The sequence below is a fragment of the Sturnira hondurensis genome, unplaced genomic scaffold (genome assembly GCF_014824575.4).
Source record: "Sturnira hondurensis isolate 20B ecotype Veracruz unplaced genomic scaffold, ASM1482457v3 Scaffold0020237, whole genome shotgun sequence".
NCBI lineage: Eukaryota > Metazoa > Chordata > Mammalia > Chiroptera > Phyllostomidae > Sturnira > Sturnira hondurensis.
Genome location: NW_028092868.1, coordinates 5,937,997 through 5,959,144, shown reverse-complemented (window position 1 = coordinate 5,959,144; position 21,148 = coordinate 5,937,997). Strand labels below are relative to the sequence as shown.

Sequence of the window (21,148 nt, the reverse complement as noted above, 5' to 3'; positions counted from 1 at the left end):
TACTTTCTCAGGAACAGGCATGTAAGCACTGCAGGGAAGCCAAACTCCCCTAGGGAGTAAGGGGGTAATAAAGATATAGGGAAAGGGGACAGAATGCACTTACAGACTTGCATGTTAAAAAAAAAACATCAGAGATTACTGTTTTCACAAGGAGATGTCTAGATATTAAAGAAACCCATTTTCCCTGTAGCTTCATGAAGTCTTTATTTTTCCCCATTTAAAAAAATCCTGAGAACTCATAAGGACTCAATGCTTCAGAAATAAAAGTACCAGTTTAAAAACAACCTGTCAAAATTACAAGTTTACTAAAAATAGACTAGAAAATGCTTGAGTACAGTAAAGTTATAATCCCTTCACCTTAGAAATGGGCCTATTAACAATTAATTTGTTGACTCTCTACACTAGTTGTATGTGTATATGAGACCTACTTTCCCTTTTCTAAAGGAATAAAATTATGATAGTCCCATCAGTTTTCAAAGACATTAAGGATGTTAAACATCATAAAAAAAATAAGTATCAATAATAGAGCTCATGACACTGAAAATTCTAAAGTATGGAACAGTTTGTTTTAAAACAGTTTGTTTTAACAGTTTTTAAAAAAAACAAACCCTCCTGTCCTCACCTTCAACTTTGTTTGCAGGAGTTCTTTGCTAGTGATGATGTTCGTCACCTCCGTCTCATTCAGTCCATGGACAATTGCCGGACCTCCTAGAGTCGCATACAAAGTGACGACTGTAGGGAAAGAAGGGCAGGTCAAACACTCTCGCACGGGCCTGCTACACGTAGGCAAGGCCTTTGGAAGCGGACAGGAATAGCGGAGCTTACTGCATCCTACGTCATTAGGTCCACAGTTTACGATCTAACTGTGCTGTGTTTTCCCAAATTATTTTAATATGCTAACTAACATTATGCCAACTCACCCTTCCCTAATTTCCCTCAAGATTCCCAGTATTTTAAAATTAAAAAAAAATTTAATTTCGTTTTGTTTCACCTACAGATGTTTCTGTAGGACTGTCATATCGGAATTACATACAACTTCTTAAATGTTAAATTTTAGTTGTTAACGACTTGGCACTAAAATATGAGAAAAACATAAAGCAATAAGATAAAGTCATTGGAAATCACATTTAATATATTACACATTATAGAAATAGCATGAACAAGAGTCTTGCTGCTTATTCTAAAGCAGAAAATCTAAAGAAAAACATTCTTAGAAATGTTGAAATTAAATGGGTGAGGTTTTGGGGGTTTTTTGCTTTCTGCCTAACTCAAGAGTTCAGACTTAAAGTGGCTTTGAGTTAATTATTTTAAAGCTTCTAAAAAAAAACACTTTGTAAACCTAAACCTTTGAAAATTAAAAGGTGTGCCAATTTTAAAAAACCCAGTGAAGGCATTTACACCAAGAAGTCTGGTAAACTGCCCTTTCTGCTTCATCTCATGGACAAGACACTGTCCGCAGCCGGCACCACGTTTTGGCCCCGAGACCTCTCAGCGCCACTCACAGGACCACCTCCCAGACTGCAGCACCGTGGACACCACTCACACAGCGACGACACAAAAATTCTCCACCACCTGGCCGAACACCTGGGTCTGAGGACTGAAAGTGTTTCAAGGCCAGCTGTCACTCCTGACAGAGGTGGCCTAACAAAATGCCACTACCTTCCTTCAGAGGGGAAACCCTGGGAGATGGCACCAATGTGTAGGCTTGGCTCCCTATACCCAGGAAGTCCCCTTACCAGTGACTGTACCACTTCACTTTTTCCTCAACTGGCTGCTTTTCCAAAACACATCATTAACTCTAGGTTATAACAAGTTCTTCACTGACTGAATGCAAGGTGAAAAATAACATGGGAGCTTTAATCTGGTAAGAGTGAAATATTTCTAACAAAAGTCAGCATCATATCTTCTACCACAGTGTGGGTGGGTCCGCTCCTCCAGAAAGGGAGCCGGGGGGAGCCAGGGGAGCCAGGGGAGCCAGGGGAGCCGGGGGGAGCCGGGGGGAGCCGGGGGGAGCGGGGGGAGCCGGGGGGAGCCAGGGGAGCCGGGGGGAGCCGGGGGGAGCCGGGGGGAGCCGGGGGAGCCAGGGGAGCCAGGGGAGCCAGGGGGAGCCGGGGGGAGCCGGGGGGAGGCGGGGGGAGTGGGGGGGGAGCCAGGGGAGCCAGGGGAGCCAGGGGGAGCCAGGGGAGCCAGGGGAGCCAGGGGAGCCGGGGGGAGCCAGGGGAGCCAGGGGAGCCGGGGGGAGCCGGGGGAGCGGGGGGAGCCGGCGGCGCACGTACGCTGGAAGTTGTACATGAAGCAGGCCTGCGCAGCGATCATCCACTCGGCCCTGGTCTCACAGAGGATGGCAATGTTGGTCTTTGGCTTCTGACCCAGCATCTGTAAGCCATTTCCAAAATGGAGAGCGCTAATAAAGACGTCTTCATAGGAGAGCCAATTGTAGTGTCCGAGAATAACCTGATAAAGTAAACAATAACATACAAATAGCTTTCAGTATAACCAAAATACCAATTTCTAGAAAGCCAGGATGTGTTCCAAATTTTGACAAATCAGGAAGTTATGTTTGCAAATAATTAAACTATTTTTAACAAAAAGCCAGAAAGTGGCTTTCAAGTGAAAATTCTATTTTGAAAATTAGCTATTTTGTGGTATCTTCTACAACAATTCAAATTTTATGCTAAATCTTCAAAAACAGTTTTTTGAGGGAGTTGAGGGGTTTTTTTGTTGTTGTTTTAAAAAACACTCTGTGTTTGATAGGATTGTAAAAGTCACCCTTTTGACCCTAGGGTCATATGCTAATAATCCATGTATAGATTTTATTTACTTAAAGGATTTGTCAGTTAGCTGAAAGTGTAGCCTAGTATCAAGCACTACTGATACAAAATTTTACTTTCCCTTTACTTATGAATTTCTGGATTTCAGTATCAGATAGTAAAACATGATTCACAAACAGAGAACTGGCCAGACCCAGGCCGACAGAAATGTTTGTAACTGTTCGATTTCAATCGAAGCGAAGTAAACCAGTCTATTTCTATGACCAGGAGGGGACCAGTTGTGTATTTCTAAGTCCCTCTGTCAAAGCCTTAAATACTCACCGGCACTGCTAGATTTTAACATTCTATTTGTGCTTACCAGAAGTTCAGGTAACATCGACTCTACATGACTAACAATCTCCTTTTAAAGCAGGTTAACGTATTTTTGTCTTTAGGAATTTTCTCCAACTGAGATCAGACTGTAAGTCCCCAACTATACACAAACTGAATTCAAGATCCTCTCACTGAAAAAATATGGACAGTTCCCAAACATGGCTTTATCATCAATATATGTCCCGTGCCTTAAAACTATCTAACCATATTCATTTTCAAAACTGCATAGAACATTGAAGAGATTTCCAGAGCCTGGATTAAGATAAAAATGAAAAAGGGGTAAATGCTGCCCTCTAGTGTTTTATTTCGTAACAAACAAATACTTACTTGATGTACAATGCCCCTGTATTTAATATACTTATATTTAACTCAGTGGTCCCAAACTCTCACCTTGCTCTGCACCCCCACGAAATGCTCAGCACGGGGAGCTCCAATGACTTCAAAAGGAGCTCTGTGAGGGTGGGAAGACAGATGAGAATTTGGCTGAAGTGTGCAGGCACTGGATTACAATCATTAAGAATTTTACACTCCAAAGGTAAGCATGAGCTTCCTCTTAGATTCTAAAATCTAGATGACTGGCTTTATAAGTTTCTGAGAATATACATGCTTCTAAAAGGCATTAGACACTGTCCAAATATGTAAAGCCATGTGATGGTGCCACCTTGTGGCTAAGAAATCAAATCATGAGTTTAATTCAAGTATCACCAAAGTCTGACTTTAATTCCTTAAAACACTGAATCTCCTGGTAGTGATCTTTCCCATACACAGTACAGTTAGAGGACTCCCATAATTTTTCTGACTTGTGCTGTAAAGGTTTTTCACCCTGATTTTGTCCCTGTGGCAAGCCCAGTCTGAGGTTAAACTCACTGACCCCTGCCCTGAACCTCCGAGCACTGCTGAAGAGCGCCAACCGCCTCAAACCCAGAATCACAGACCCCACCAGCCAGCAACCCCGCCACACTTCCTGGCACATCCATTTTCTCACTCTCTGAAATGCAATTTCGAAACCTGCTCTCTCTCAAACATGCTCTACGCCCCACCTCCCTTCTCCACTTTCAGGTGATGATAATGTTTCACACTCCACCAGGAAATCAGAAATTCCACACAAAGTCCCTCAACTTCCTGCCACCAAGTTCGGTAACTCACACGCACTCTTCTCAGAGTCCCTCTGGTGTTACAACGGCGGAGGCTTCCCGGACAAAAGACAGATTCACAAGGACGGTGCCTTGAAAAGTATCCCAAATTTCTATCTCCAGTCCTGGCCACCCTAGGCCATCTCTCCGCTGAACTGATGAATGTGACTGGCCAACCTGCTTTCATTCTTATTCCCCTACAACCCATTGTCACTAAATTTGTAAGTGGTTTCTTTAAAAATATGTACACGTGAACTTACTGCTCTGCCGAATACTCTGTGGTGCTTTCCCTGTCCATTAGCGTGGAGTCCACAAACCTCACCCTCGCCCGTAAGGCCCCGGGGGACCCAGTGCTGCAGGTGTCCTCGTGCTCATCTCAAGCCCTCTGCCCGGACTCACTTCCTGTGAATTCAACTTTGTCCTTTCTGTCTTTCAAATTGGATGGGCCAGGGCAAGAGTGCGAGGAGACAAGAAAGGCAGCCAGGGCACAGAACTGGAGCAGGCCCCCTCTCCCCACGTCTGAGTGCCTCCTAGACTCTGCCCACCAAGTGCCACAGCCATCTGGGCCCACTCCTGCTTCTGAGCCACGGCACGACCCTGTCCCACTGCACACAGGGTCACTGCCAGGACCCTCCCCATCACTCAGGCCTCCACCTAGCCCTCCATGGCCTACAGAGAGAGGCTACATCCAATCTCCAGTCAGCTTCATTTCTTCACGGTCACTCGGTAAGTCTATAAACACACTCTCTCCCTCCCATACAAGTAAGATGCACGAGGAGCAGCCTGTGTGCCTCGTTCACCACCGTCCCCGGTGCCCACAGTAGTACCTGGCACACAGCAGGCGCTTGGCGATTATCTGCTAAGTGTGCGGAATGGGTGGTGTAGTCAAACAGGACTTCAGTTCACTTCGAGCCTGGAGGGAGTCTTCGACTGCTCTCTGCTTCAGCAGCCACATTTTTTTTAAAAATGCTTTAAAAACCAGCCATATCCATCGGATTATTTAGCTACTTTTGTTCTGACACCACTCAATCACACACTTCCTTCACCTATGACTTCCTGAATATTCTCACCCGTGACTCACTTGAGACAGCAGTATGCTGGATTTTCCTGAGAGTCGGGAAAACACATGCCGGGGGCGGAGTCTCTGAGAGGTTTCCTTGTCTGTAAACTTAAGGGGCGGTCTGGGATGGTCCCTCCGGCCACTTTCCTATCTCCCATTTAACTGGCTGGATTTTTATTCCATGACAGGTGTGACACACAGGTGTGTAACACCGATGTTACCATTCAGACTATCACTGCCTGGGACACAAAAACTTAGTTTACTTTGTTCAAGAACATGTGAAATTACACATCTGATAACACTGATGTCTGTTATCTCAAAAAAAACTATAAAAATAAATAAAGATAACATATAGAACATTCTATAAAAGCACACATACTTCACAATTTAGGATTCTGAAGAATGAGACAGTCTATTAAGATCGAGTTCTGAGAGCCTAACCTGAGAAATAATTCAAAATCATATACTTTTCTGTGTTCTTTAGCAAAATACAGCAGGCTCCATATAACCTTTCTCTCTGCAAATAAAGATTATAATGAAATTATTACGAGGGAGGCACAGAATGTGCAAATATTCAAGAAATCTGGATGGTTGGTAACTGTCATGGTGACGGTAATGACGAAGGCAAGGTAGCCTGCACGAGCGTTTGCTGTGTTCCGTGTGCTGCAAGAATTAGCTCCCTCGACTCTCACGGTGACTCGAAGAGACAGCCACTAGTACTATGCCTATTTTACATACGAGAATACTACGGCACAGAAAAACTGTTAACTTCTTGAAATCACACAGCTATTACAAGTGACATATTAAGAATACGACCCGGGCAGACTCATTCCAGGAACTAAAGACTAACTCACACTGCTCCACCTGCACTGGGGAAGGGAGCTGAGATGTCAGTGGGGGGCAGTGGCCTGGCGGCGACAGAGTGCTTCAGTGGCTTGGTGTGTGTAGGTTGGAATAGGGACAAGAGTGGAAACACGAGACCTGTTTTCAAAGGAGGGGCGGGGGTGGCTGTAAGGGGAAAACAGACTCCTGATTATCTGAATCGAGCCGCTGGGTGCAGATGGAGCCTCTAACAAAGGGGCTGACAGAGACGAACAGGAGGGAAAGACAAACCCACCGTTCTGGTTGGGGAGAACAAGGGGAGAGGAACGTAATGACCACACAGAGCCCAGCGAAGAGACCAACCACTGTACACGTTAATTACAACGTCAGTGTCCTAGTAAGTCAGACCAAGAACATTATAAACGCATGCAAACAGGATAAGAAATGTGATGCTACAGTAAGAAATGATAAAAAAGCAGACATTTAAGAAGCAGAAAGAAAGCAAAGAATTAAGGATTTCTGTTACCTTTTGGGATCAGTCTAGAAGGAATGTCAGGTAAATCTCTTTTTAAGCACTCATTACATAACTGCTTCTGTTTTCTCCTATCTAATGTGTATAAAATGTATGAAAAAATTGACAGTGTTGCTGGTAGCTAGAACACAATGTTTGAACCGGCCTTGTGCTCTTTTCCGCTCCTCTGTAAAGTTATTTTACTCCTTGCCATTCTGTTCTATTTCAGGTACAGGCACTTCCAAGCGGCTCTGGAAGCGACAGCTTCACTGCTCCTCATTTCCACAGACGCTGGACAGAGCAGTTGCCGCTGGGGGGGAGGCTGCGATCAGGAGGTACCGACACACAGTCCAGGTGCTTAACTCTGCCAGTCTTACAAAGCCAGATGACACTTAAAATAATATGACAATAGACCTGAAAAAGCTTGCTGAGCCTCGAACAAACGCTGCGGCCACTGCTTCTCCGCCTTCTGTCTTTTTATCTGTGCCCCCTGGAGACAGATGGGAAAGACGAGAATCCTCACACTGCCTTTTTTCTTCCACTTTCCTTCCCCTGGTAGCTCAAAATAGACTTGTAAAATAAGATGGACAGAAGGCTTCAGAATTATTAATTGGAAATAAAGGTGTGAGTAACTGTGCAACAACCATATCAGATACATTCTAGGGTTGATTCCCAAAGTTCAGCCCCTCAAAACAGGGTGGAAACTCTGAGATACTGCTACATTAGCTTTCTTTCCCAATTAAGGACTGTCTTCAAATAGGGAAACTATGAAATGAAGACACTCTGTCCCAAATACATCTGCACTCCACACTGGCACCACCCAGGCGACCCTTCTCTCACATCAGCCGTGAATGGTCCCCTCTCCGTCAGCCTGCTGGAGCAGAGGCCGTTGCTGCTGCAGCACCATGGGTGGGAGGAAGAAGCCCAGAGGGACACAAAAGCCTCGCTGTTTAACACCCAGTGGAGACACACACCATGGTCCGGTCTGCAGACCAATGGACTGCCACACAGACCAACGGACGCCAGCCTCAGTGGACCGGTGACTGCACCCTTTCCCACCGAGGAAGTCTAACCAAAAATACCTGCCTCATTTTGTACACTTGAACCCTAACTTAATTCACTTTCTAATGATGCGTATCTATAGCCATACAACCCTGAACCAGCCTGATCTCGTCTCATGAGCCTAATTTCAAACAAGGAAAATACAGTATGTTTTGGTATAGTATGGTGATGTTTTCTGCATCTGTTTATATCGACTTCTGAACCTGATAGCAAATGTCAACAGCAGGTAGGCAGACCTGAGAGTAATGTGATACAAAAAGAAAACATTGCTGACTAGGAAGTTTTCCTCCCCTTTTAACTCTTCTATTTGAGTTCAAATCCTTTTTCACCAAATAAACGACGACTACGAAAGCACAGGGTGGAGAGCAGGCAGAAGGAGACACACACACACACACACACAGACGTAAACAAACCCACTCGGGGGAGGACTCCTCTGTGTCTGGTGTACTCTCTGTCAACATTTATGAATAAGTAGGACAGCGCTGGGATTTTATTTTGTCCTAATGATACTGTTATCTGAACTACGAAGAAATTTCATACTCGGTATTTTTCTCCTTTTTATAAATTTGGAAAATACTTTGCTGTTATAAGTATTTAAGTATTGACTGATGACTAAAAAAATGGTACTAGCTTCATACAAGCCTATAATGTGTGGAATAAGCTTCCTACTTAATATGACTTCTGTTATAACATGCTTAGATTAAAAATAAAAGAACCGAATCTTTGAATTCAAACAGCACTTATAACTTCCAGATCTCTCAGAGACAGAGTCAAGGCTAATATACCATAAAACGTGGCAACTAAATATGACAAAAAGCAGATATCATTATGATAAAATACATTTTGCAAATTATAACCTATAGGCTACAGAATAATCAAGCACGCTTAACCACATGACTTCAATTTGTAGAAATGTGCTATAAACTCCAGCTAGATCTTGGGTTAATTTAGTAGAAAAAATTCATTTAAGTGAGTCAAAATTAAGTCAGTAAAAGAAACGGGTAATACGTCTTAAAAGTGGATTGACTGCAAAATTATCCAAACCACTTCCACTGTAAGGGGAACTAACAACATCAGAAGAATGAGCATGAACCAGGCCTGCTCCAGCAGGAGAGAAAAGATCACTGTATTTAAAGCTGAGGAATATTCACAGACTCCTGTCTAGAGTTAAGCAATGTTTGCAGTTTCTAGGAGTTACTGACATTAACCTGCTTGTCGTCGCCCCTTATGTTTAGAAGGACGATGGAATTCATATGATAAGTGCCAAGTTTAAAGAACCATGAATTAGGTTAGACAACATTCCCTTGGTCCTGCAGTAACAGGAAGAACTCTTGAGTATTTTATTCCCTAGTGTGATTACTTGGACTTTCCTCCAAGACCTGAGCACTCCTTCATGACTGAGTTAAAAAAAGCCACTGAAGCCAGGATGTAGTTGTGGAAAAGGGGTAGAAGGTAACTTGGCCAAACAGGTACTGAACCTATAACCTGATCAAATCATCAACCTACTACAGATCACCTTACTGCCTCTAAAAAAATTTTATCTTCAGTTTTTTACCTACAGGGACTTCAAGAACGGCTTGTAACAAAGTCACATATCCAAGTTCAAAAGCAGCATTTTCATGCCATTTCTATACTTACCCTTCACAGTGCTGCAGTACCCCATTATGTTAGTCTGTATTCACTCAGTTTTTCCAAATCCCAGCTATAGTAAAACACAGAGCCTTTACACTAGATGCCACAAACTGCTGTAAGCACACTGTGTGCGTGCATGTGTGACACATTCACTTAATCCTCTCCAGCACTGTGAGAGTGGGGATTAGTTTAAAGGGGATGGAGGGAGACAGCCTGGGTTCCACTTCCAGCTTCACCACCTGCAACTATAATGTCCTTGGATAGGTTACCCAGCCTGCCTGTACCTCCCTGTGGTCGTCTATAATGGTAAGGACTCATTCAGCTATTGTAAGTCTTAACTAAGTTGATATATGCAAAGCTCTTACAACAGCCTGGCTAGAAGAAGTGCTAATGAACATCAGCAACGATCATTATCCCTACATTACCAGTAAAAAAAAACAGGCAAATTTTTAACTGTCACACAGCTACTAAGTAAACCAGCCAAGATGCAAACCCATATGCAGTCTGGCTGCGGAGTCTGGGCTCCCACCCACTGCGTCGCGCTGCCCCAGAGGATGTCGGACCTGACTTCAAATCGGCAAGGGCAGGTGCTTCGTGTTTGTGAAAAGACATTCTGAAAACTCCCGCAACTGCCACAACCAAGGAACCAAGACACTGTAAGTTCCAAAGGAGACTACATCACAATCAGAAACGGGGGTTCCCACCCACCCTAAAAGCCAGAGAGATCTCAAGCACACACAGGTGCTTTTGTAACTGCCAGGAGTTCTGGGTTATATACCCCAAACTGCCCTAGACATTCTCTTCCAAGCCCTGCCGGACATTCAGATTCAGAAGTGCCCCACACCAGGGGGTGTTCTCAACATCTTTGTGAAAATTCAGGACAATTCAGTGCTGGAAAGTACAAAAGAGGTAAGAACACAGTCTATCCCATCCCACTCTGTTTCTCCTGTCACGGCATCAAATCCAGCAGAAGCAGGCCAGGCCTGTCCCTTGCCGCCACTTCTAAAAGTACATTTTACAGAAACAATTCAAAGACAATGAAACATCACCTTACCTTTTTAAAAATTTTTCCATTTGGCTGTACTTCATCTTCCTCATTTAAAACTTCTCGGGTTCCCAAGAGTCTTTTGTCCTTAAATTTGTTTTTTGCATACATAAAAACTTTATCTAGAGTATCACATCCAGGGTATAACACTGAGGCCAAGCCACTCAAACTGTTAACAGATCTGTATGCAGATCCGGGTTTCGAATTGACAGGCTTTGCTTTAATTCGGTTTGATTTTTCTTGTCTTGACTCGGACAAAAAATAACATGGAATATATGTTATAATAGTATAAAGTAATACTACAAAATGTATGAAATATAAAAGAATGGGGTTGATGGTCTGTTTTAGCTTCATGGTAGATGGTGTTGAAGATATGTGGTTATTCATAAGCGCTCAAAAAGTAGGATTAACAGAATTCCATAAGAATCTAGAAGGAAGAAAAGGAAAGATATTAGTTCAAAACCATTTTACTGAAAGATTCTTCCTATTAGGCAGGCAGATGCAATCTCTTTTTTCCCATCAAGCAGCAGCTAGCATACCGGCCCCAGTGCAGTCTGTCAATGCCTGGTGTTTCTAAGAGGCTCACTTGCACCACACCTATTAACAATGGAGTCGCCACAGAATGTTTCCACATCATTCTGTGAACAGGCAGCTTTTCCAAACTAACCCCCAGTACCCACAAACATTTCCCAGGGGTGAGGAGAGAACAAGCCGGAAGACCTGCAGAAGAATGCAGACCAAAACTGTGCCCACTTCCAGTTCTTCAGTCTCTTTACATTAAGGACGGCAGCACCTGGCATACCCACCAAGCTCCCCGCTCCCGTGCCCAGAGCAGCTACTGCCCATCTCTGTGTTCTTTCCCATGAGCCCCCACTCCCTCGCTCTAGGCAGCAACAAGTCAACTGGAGTAAGCAAATGTGAACTTCACTTCCCATAGTGGTTTTGGGTATTCTTCAATTTAAGCTGTTAAACTGTGAAGCAAGAAGGCAGTCAACTTCAGTCATCTTACACTGCATTCTCAGATTTTCTGAGAGTCTACTATGTGTTAGCTACAACTGGAAGCACAAGGAATTTAACAGTGAACAAAAGTCTAAGTCCTTTCCCTCGTGAAACCCACACAGTCACTGAGAGAGGTAGACAAATCCACTGTGCATAGCACGCAGAGTAGGCTGTGCCCTCTGCAGAGCAACGGAGGATGCACACTCTGAACAGATAAACTTCACTGCAACAGGCCAGCCAATAACTACTAAACAAACAAGCAAGCAAACACCAGCAAGATGACAGGCTGTGGAAAAGGGGAGGAAAGAATCAGAATTCAGAATCAGAATTCCATATTGCTATAAAACATCTGAATATCCAGCTTAAACCAAAAAATTACAAGGCAGGGAAATACAGGAAAGTTTGACCCATATATACATAGGGAGAAAAGGCAACAGAAATCATCCTTCAGAGGTCCCAAATGTCAAATTTAACAGACAAAACATCAGAACGGCTATTATAATATGTTCAAAGAACTAAAATAAGGCTTAAAAAATTAAAAGTCCAGCTCCACAGTTTCATAAGATAAAAACAGCTGCAAATCTGCCCATGCACAGCAGGTGAGAAGCCCAGACTCCCGACTGCTCCCTGTTCACCACCACGCTGCGTCCTGCCGGTGTGTTGAGTGGTGCTCAGGAGGATGAGTCCAGAAGAGTCTGGGTTTCTACCAGGAAGGACATGGGGAGCCACTGAAGGTTTCTGTAGAGGAAAAGGGCACAATGAAAACAAAGGGCCCTGCCACCTCCAGGAAGTTGGAGCTGCAAGAACAGATGCACCTTAATGATCCAGGGGAAAGACGTTTCACAGAAATGTATCTTCACCTACAGATGGTATTATACATACAGAAAACCCTAGGGGCCCTCCAGTCAAGATGGCAGAGTAGAGATGCACACTGAACTACTTTGGGGTAACATCACATGATGTCTATAATTTTATATCACGGCACATCAGTTAAAATATGTAGATCAAATATGGCAAAATATTAATAATTGTTAAACCTCAGGAGCAAGTAAGTGGAGAGTCATATTATTCTCTCTACTTTTCTATATGGTTAATTTTCTTCATAATAAAAAAGGTTTTCAAATGTCCCTAAAAAAAAACAAAGAAAGAAAATCCTAAGTAACCCACTAAAAAACGAATACAACAAAGAATTCAACAAAGGCTGCAGGATGTAAGGTGAGTGTACAAAAATACATTGTATTTCTATGCACTAGCAATGAATATTCAGAATATGAAGTTAGGAAAAGAATATTTACCACACTTAAGATTAGCTACAATAAGCAGTACAAATTTGTATTGTAAAAACCACAGAAAACTGTTTAAAGATACTAAGATGTAAATAAACAAAAAAGTGTCCTGTTTGTGGCTTGTAAAACAATATTGTTAAAATGTCAACATTCCCCTAATTGATACATAAATTCAACACAACTCCTATCAAAATTTTGCTGGCCTTTGTACAGAAATCTATAAGCTAATACTAAAATTCATATGACAATTCCAGTAGCAAGGACAAAATTTCATCTTGAGAAACAACAAAGTTGAATTCCAAACTCACTGTAAAGCAGCAGTGACCAGAACCACCTGGCACGGGCAGAAGAACAGACCGCACTGGTGCAGATCAGCACCACAGAGCTGAGGGCCTGGAAGCGAACCCTCGCACTGCGGACACCCGGCCTGCAGCAACGTGACACGAGAATTCAACAGTGAAAGAATGGTCTTCGCATTTCCAACAGATGACGCTGAACGACTGCATATCCAGATGCAAAACAACAACAACAGACCCCTTTTTTATACCACACAAAAAAATTAACTCCAAGTGGACCATACAGGGGCTAAAACTATAAAACTAATCAAACTAGGTACTGATCACTGAGCATAAACAGCACTTGAGGAACAGTATAGGAAAAGGCAGAGGCTAGTTCCACAATTTTGAGTCTTAGCAACTTAGGATCTTTAAGGCTGAGGGGGAAGAGGAGAGAAGAACAGAGATTTTGACTAAACGGCACCGCACAGTCTGACCCGGACCAGAAGCAGGAGGGCCTCAGGAAGTCCTCAGCCACCCAGCAGAGCAGGGTCGGGGTGAGGAGATGAGGGCAGGTGTTTAAGGCCCCAAACGGAAAAGGTCCAATTGCTGTGGCTTTGAGGCTGGGGAAGGAACTTAATTCGGACTCTAATGTACACAGATGCATAGTTTTAGAAAATACTGTATACAGAGGAAAACTAACCTGAAAGCAGCAGAAACTGAAGGAAAGGAAATTCGATTTTTAAAAAAGTGAAAAACCTTTCACTCCTAGATCAGTGAGGAAGCTGGAGGGGCGAGGCGTGGAGCCAGCAGCGGGGACTCCCCGACGCCTAATGGCCCAGAGCAGGGCACCTACAGCAGCTATTGCTCCAGCCCTTCCCCACGACTGGAATCGTCCTGTGTGATACACAGGGCCTTCTGTACATACCTGAGTCCTGGATGGAATCCAGTCACGAATGACCACAATGGCAGTGACAGACACAAAAATACTGTGGTGCCTTCAACCAAGACAGAACATTTGGTCAGTGGTTAGATGGTTGGTAAAAAGGAGATGAATATAACTCTTGAAAATAATGGGTTTAAGATGCCAGTGAGTCATTCAAATACATAAAGTTTGAAATTTAAAAAGGGGTCAGAGCTAGAAGTACACATATTGGAGTCACAATGAGATGGAAAATGAGAGTGCCCAGTGACAACCTTTAGGACATCTCCAAGATCAAGTTCAAGGGCAGAAAAACGTTAAAGGGGCCCTGACTAGGTGGTTCAGTTAGCTAGAGCATAGACTCGTACACCAAAAGGTTGTGGGTTCGATTCCTGGTCAAGGCACATACCTAAGTAGGTTGCAGTCTGATCCCCAGTAAGGGCATGTACACAAGACAACCAACTGATGTCTCTCTCTCAGATCAGTAAACATATTTTTGGATTAGGAATAAAAATAATAAGTAAATAAATGTGAATAGTCTTAGCACAGTGATTAAAAGACCAAAAAAGAAAAAAGAAAAAGAAAACTTTAAAGGGAAATCACTGCCAAGACTGAGAGGAGGCAAACCCCACTGACCAGACAAGACAGTAAGAACCTGAGAGGACAGGGCCACAAACGCTACAGGAAAGGAGAGCCAAGGAGTAAATGTTCAGCGGCATCAGATGCAACTTAGGTGCACTAGCCACACATGCACGTAAGGCATTTGTGCATCTAACACGTCTTACGTAAACTAAGTTAAATAAATCTTTGCATCCTACTTTCTGGAGTGGGTATGGAAAATCTGGAGAAGGAGGAAACCAGTCATAGGCACTTTATGATGTTGTCACACCTTAGAATGAGTATCACCTTTCAGAAAGTAAAGTCGGACAATTAAATCTGCTGCTAATCTTTTCTCTCACAGCTTCTAGGTTCCCATAGTGAAGAAGGCCTCCTCCATCCCAAGCTAAACTAATAGTCACCTATATTGTTCATAGGCTTTGCATATTTTTTAACCACATGGAGTTTATTTATCTATGCAGTGTAAGCTCATCTTTCAAAGGAACTGTCTGAAACCATTTATTAAATAAGCCTCACTTTTCTCAACCAAAATGTCACCCTCAATAAGGTCTCCCTCACACCTGGATCTGTTTCCTGGATGCTCTTAGTTTCTCGGGTCCCTTGGTCTACTGCTGCGCTAATGCCGCACCAGGCAGGTCTGCAGCAGTGTTTCTCGGCTGCGACCGTGAACCGATTGCATCAGAATCATAGTAGAGAATCTTTAAAATGATGATCCCTCAGACATGTCTTACCCCCTCCTCTCACCTCCCCAATACTTATAAGTTAAAAACTCAAGTGGCAGGCTCACTTTTAAATGGCATCCATGTGATTTTTATGTATACTAATGCCTAAGAAGTTACTGCTTTACATATCTGGTAAGACTCTCACTATCCACTTTTCAAAATTTCCCTATCAATCTTTAAAGATTTATTCTTCCACATTAATTTTGAACCTTAACATTTTTGTGATTAAACAATTAAAATATCAAAAGGAAAACAATATTCAGGAAAAAAGTAAGAAAATCTACAAAAGCTCCTAAAAATTAAAAAATTCATTAACAGAAAACTGGGCAAAGACTTGTGTACAGAGAAGCCAAAAAAGAGGAAATGCAGATGGTTACTACATACTGACAATTTGTTCTCCCTAACTTGCAACTGAGATTAAACCGAAGTCCTGCCAATTTCCATCCAACAGTTTCACAGACATGTAAAAGACTGCAATACCCCAAATCCACTGAAGCAACCTGGCAATATTTAAAACACACTCACACTCAGCAAACCCACGTTCCGAATCCTTGTCTGCAGAAAAGCAAGCACATATTAAGCACATATGAACTAGAATTCAACTATTCATTTACTCCCCAAACACTAAACACAGACTTCACACCAGGCACTCTTCCAGAGAACAAGTCACAGCCATGACCCAAACATGAGAGGTAAACAGACCAACGCGCCCTAACAGAGCAGGCTAAAGAGAATGAATACCACAGGGGAGAGGCTGCCGCTTTGTAGGGCATCAGGCAAAGGCATCTTGCATGTTAGGAGCAGACAGTGAGAGAGGGCCGGCATGGGCATCTCGGAGAAGACCATTCTAGCAGAGCCCGGGAAGGACGGGAGACAGAGAAAGGAGATAAGGTCCGAGAGCGTACGGGAAGAGGGGGCCAAATGCTGAAGGTCCCCCCGCCCGCCGTGAGAACTGTGCTGACAGGGATGAACTCATCTGACCTACCACGGAAAGGGTGCCTCTGGGTGCCGAGGAAGCAAGGAGACTGGTTGGGAGCCTGAGCCGGGATTGGATGGGAGGTGACAGCAGCTTGGACCAGAGCAAGGACAAAGGAAGTAGTGAGAAATGACCCAATTCTGACTGTTTTTGAAAGTGCAGCTTCACGTGCAGCAAGAGAGAAAGAAGAGTCTAAGGGACTAAGGATTTTGGCTTCAGACACTGAAAGAAAAAAAAAGGGCTGTCATTTACTGAGAAAGACGGGGAGAAACGGGTTTTGGGAAAGAAGAGTTCAACTTTGTGAAAGGTAACTTTGGGGGTTCTCAGCGTTCCGATGGTGTTTACAGCCCTGTCTTGGGTGCCTTTCCTCACCTGGAGCTGGGTCATGCGACCTGTGGTGAGCAGCCAAGCACTGAATGGTCGTCCTTTTCAGGGAGAGTCCAGCAGAGAAGCTGAGCTACCTTTCGGTTTGCTCTTAGTAAGACGTCATAAAGAAAAAGTAAAGATTCTGTGCTTTATTAAAACGATTTCCTGTGCTCTATATATCATCAGGTCTTTGATTACTTTGGTCAATCAAGTCGTCCTAATATTTAAAAAGCTAAATTTTACTTATAACTATTCAACTTTCTGTGTTTGCCTGTGAAGTCTTTGTCACCATGATTAAGAACTAAGTATTCACAGTGAGAGTGACCTACTATCCTATCTTACCAAATATTTTTAAAAGTCTGATATATTTGACAAACTCCCCATAAAAAATTAAACTGTGTTTTTAGCCTGAAAATAACTTTGAAATTTTTCAGGAAGATGCCTGGCCCTGGCCAGGGAGTTCCCTCGGTGAAAGCACCATCCGGATACTTGGGGTTCACTCCCCCAACCACGCAGCGCATACAGGAAACCGCCAATGAACAAACACATAAATGGGTGAAGCACCAATCAGTGTTCCCCCCACCTTCTCCCCTTCTCTAAAATCAATAAATAAAAATGTCTTTTAAAACATCTCTGAAAAATTTCAAAGGACACTTCTGTCTTTATAAAAGGGAAAATAAAATTAATTAGGCCTATTTGATGTGCTAAATTACATGGAAATTTTTGTCAAATAAGAAATAATTGGCCTTGGCTGGTGTGGCTCAGTGGATCAAGTGCCAGCCTGCGGATCAAAGGGTACCTGGTTCGATTCCCAGTCAGGGCACATGCCTGAGTTGCAGGAAAGGTCCCCAGTAGTAGGCACACAAGAGGCAACCCATCAGTGTTTCTCTGGCACATCGATGTTTCTCTCCCTTTCTCCCTACCTTCCTCTCTCTCTAAAATAAATACATACATAAATAAATGAATGAATAAATATTGTATTTGTAAGAATACATTGTTAAAAATGAAGGTTCCAGAAATTATATAAAATTTCTAATACTCTACAGTATCTTGACAGAATGTAATATTAATTACAGAATGTAATTCTAGTTGTTATCTGAAAATGCTGTGTTGCAGAAAAAAGCAAATTTCTTTGTCAACTGCAATGCAATCAGAGATCTCGAACCATGTCATTTTAAGCCTCTCATTTACAGAGTCATTGTATTACTTGTACTTTTTTGCAAATACATATTATCTTCAGAGATTCATGAAGAGGATTCTGATATGCTAAAAACAGGTTTCTGACAAATTTTAAGATCATACCTTTGAACTGGGTAAGGATTTGCAGAACTGAAAAATTGGATTCATAGAATAAAAAGATTAAGATCAATAAGACGTACTGAGACTGAATTTAAGGATGATCACAATTTTATGACTTTTTATTTGAAATAGTACTGGTTCTTTAATATTTTATTTTCCAGATATTAGGAAACCTTTTCTCTTAAGCCAGGTATGACTTAGAGCAATCTGGTGAATTATTGATATATCTTTATAAGCACAACTGAAACTTATCTTTTTACCCCACTTAATCCCTCCAGAATTTGAAAACTCTCAGTGAATATTCTTATTTTCACTGCAATATTTTTATTTGCCTGGGTTTAATAAGAACTCAGTACTATGTAATGGAGTGGTTCTCACTCTCCCTTTTACTGAAAAAAAGAAAAAGAATTTTTCCTTTTTAAAACCCTAAGTACTAATACAATCTATAAAATCTTGAAGATTTCAACTCTGATCCCACAGCTATCAATTCTCTATGAATAAAAATTAGAGTACACGGCTGGAAAATCAAGACCACTAATCCATGTAAGTTCTTCCTTTGTACAACAAATAACATGGTCCAGAGCCCTGGCTGGTGTAGCTCAGTGGACTGAGCACAGGACAGCAAACCAAAGGATCACAGTTTGATTCCCAGTCAGGGCACATGCCTGGGTTGCAGGCCAGTTCCCAGCACGAGAGACAACCATGCATTGATATTTTTCTCCCTCTCTCCTTCCCTTCCCCTCTAAAGATAAATAAATAAAATCTTTAAAAAAAAAAACGGTCCAGAGATGCTGGACCAGAACATCAATTAAAGACACTATTACAGGACTGGGTCATAGTGCCATCTGGATTAGATAAATTTTCAATTCACAACTGGAAAATCTGATAAAGATATAAGTTTGGTCTTTTTTTTTTTTAAAGAAAACTATATATGAAGCTTGTATTTATTCTAACCTCAGAAAATAAAGTTTGGGCCATAAAGACATATATTGGGACAGAGAAATGGAGGAGGAAGGAAGAAAAGCCAGAAAGTTCTTGCCATGAATATTTTAAATTAAAAACTGAAAATCAACTGAACAGAGCTAAATAACTTCCTGTAATCTTCAGCTGTCTACTGTAACTTTTAAACCCCTTTTAGTCCTTTTATTATAATAGCTGAAATGACAGTACAACTCTAGAGTATTCTCCTTGAACCACGAGTATGGTCCCCGGACTCCCTTGATCCAGGCACCTTTTTTTTAAAATCTACTTCCAAGACAGATGTTCTTAAAACAACAAAAGAAAGCACACACACACAAATGCTAGGTGTTTACATAAAATCAAATAGAAAACAGAAAATTAAACAGGGAAATTTATACCCCTTTCAGGTTGACACACAACAGAAATTTTAATGTGTATGTGCACAAACACACACGCACACGGAGACATTAGTCTCTGCCGCGCCACTAGTTACCATGAGACCTTGTCCAAGTCACTCCCTCATAATTTGCTCTCCATTAATGTTGATGCAATTCAACTAAATCTATTCTACTAACACTTTGGACGACTCCCAGATCAATTTAAAAGTAGCGACAATCATCAGAGAATAAGGATTTAAATAAACCAAAGAACCCACTTCTTTCTTCTGTATAAAGTACTTTTCCTCACACACACATACACTCTCTCTTTTAGGAGGTAGGGAGGTAGGAAGAGCTCCCCTACTTCTAAAAAAGAAAAAAGCATTCAACGAAAAGACTCCTAAGGTCCATTTCAAAACCTGAAACATCTTCCAATCAGACGAGGTGACCTTCACAGAAGGTAACTGAATAATGGGTTCAAGAACCAAATGGGTAAAGCCTTTACTTCCTTTTCACTTCGAATCTTAACAACAACAAAATTACTTTTCAACATATGATCTGAAGACAGTATATGGGTGGTCTGTGAGAATGTGCTGGTTTTTGACAGACTGGTCCCACAAAGATGAAATGGGCTCAGATCTGCATTCGGTTTGACAAGTAAAGGAGAACAGCTTCAAACCAACACACTGAGACCAGATCTGACATACCAGGCAAAGTGTGGCTTCACATATTCATTCTGACCTCAGGTAGCTATCCTGCCCACGTGGCTGAAAGGACAAGAGTCGGACCCCACAGAAGTAAACTGCAGGTGGAGCTTCCTTACAAAGATAAATGTGTTCACCAAAAAAGCGTGGACTTTTACACACCAGAATTTCCCTTTGCTCTTACTTAGGGCCGCCAGATTTAACAAATAAAAATACAGGGTGCCTAGTTTAATGTAAATTTCTAATAATGAACAAATTTCAAAGTATGCATGTCCTATGCAATATTTGGGACATACAGCAAAAAATTAGTCAATGCTGACTGGGACGCAGATTTGCATGAGTGCTTTGTATTTTCCATATGGTTACCCTACTCCCACACCCAGTCCATCAGCACATGTGGCAAGTTATTAGAATGAACAACCACTCCAGTTTGTCTGGGACCGAGGGACTCCCCAGGACACAGAACTTTCACTACAAAACCCAGGAAAGTCCCAAACTAGGACAACCTGATCACCCTACAGTCAATAATCTCACGGAGGAAGCAAGCAAACTGTAGCCTGAACCCCACCAGTGGTTAAGTTTGCTCTTTTCCTTTGAAATGGCATTCCTGTACTTTATTTTCACATATCTGTCATCATTTATCTAATGCACAAAATTTGCTGTGAGGATAAAATGGAATGCAGTAGATATAAAGGACTTTGGAAAAATGCAAAAGCATTATAAATGCAAGTTAGTATAGCTGGAATGAGTACAAAGTTCTGTTTCGAGCACAGTTTCAAAGCTGACAGGTACTTACTTTGCTTAGGTACTTTATGTGATCTACTGAAGGTCCTCTTTACTTGCAACACTGGTTTGACTGCATATAAAAAATGCTCAATAAACTTGCTCCTTTTAGAACTACAGCAATAAGCGCTGGGTTTGACGCGCCCCCTCCACTTACTCACCATGTCACGCAGGACTAGTCCCTGAACACCCCAGCTTCAGGTCCACTGTAACACTTGGGTAATAACAGTGAGTACCTCATAAAACCCCCGTTAGGGACAAATAAGGAAGGTAGGTGAAAGCACTCTATATAAACACAATGTATGCTTTAACGATACTTAAAATTTTGTTGTGTATATAAAACTATGTATACTAATATTTTGTTTTCCTGTATTTCTTATATCCTGCTGATACCAAAGTCAATTTAAGTGGACTCTTCCTGAGAGCTCAGGCCCTAGAGCCAAACAGACTGAG

General features: G+C 42.2%; 1 protein-coding gene across 3 annotated transcripts in view; it reads right to left on the bottom strand.

The window, feature by feature from the left end:
- Positions 1–21,148, bottom strand: part of ACSL3 (acyl-CoA synthetase long chain family member 3) — a 60,754-nt gene that overhangs the window by 19,119 nt on the left and 20,487 nt on the right. For all 3 annotated transcript variants that reach the window (XM_037029388.1, XM_037029389.1, XM_037029390.1), the window contains exons 3-5: positions 10,418–10,835; positions 2,277–2,454; positions 623–732 (exon numbers count right to left, since the gene is read on the bottom strand). In XM_037029388.1, the coding sequence (XP_036885283.1) occupies positions 623–732; positions 2,277–2,454; positions 10,418–10,795 (666 nt within the window). In that variant the 5' untranslated portion in view covers positions 10,796–10,835. The remainder of the gene's footprint in view (positions 1–622; positions 733–2,276; positions 2,455–10,417; positions 10,836–21,148) is intronic.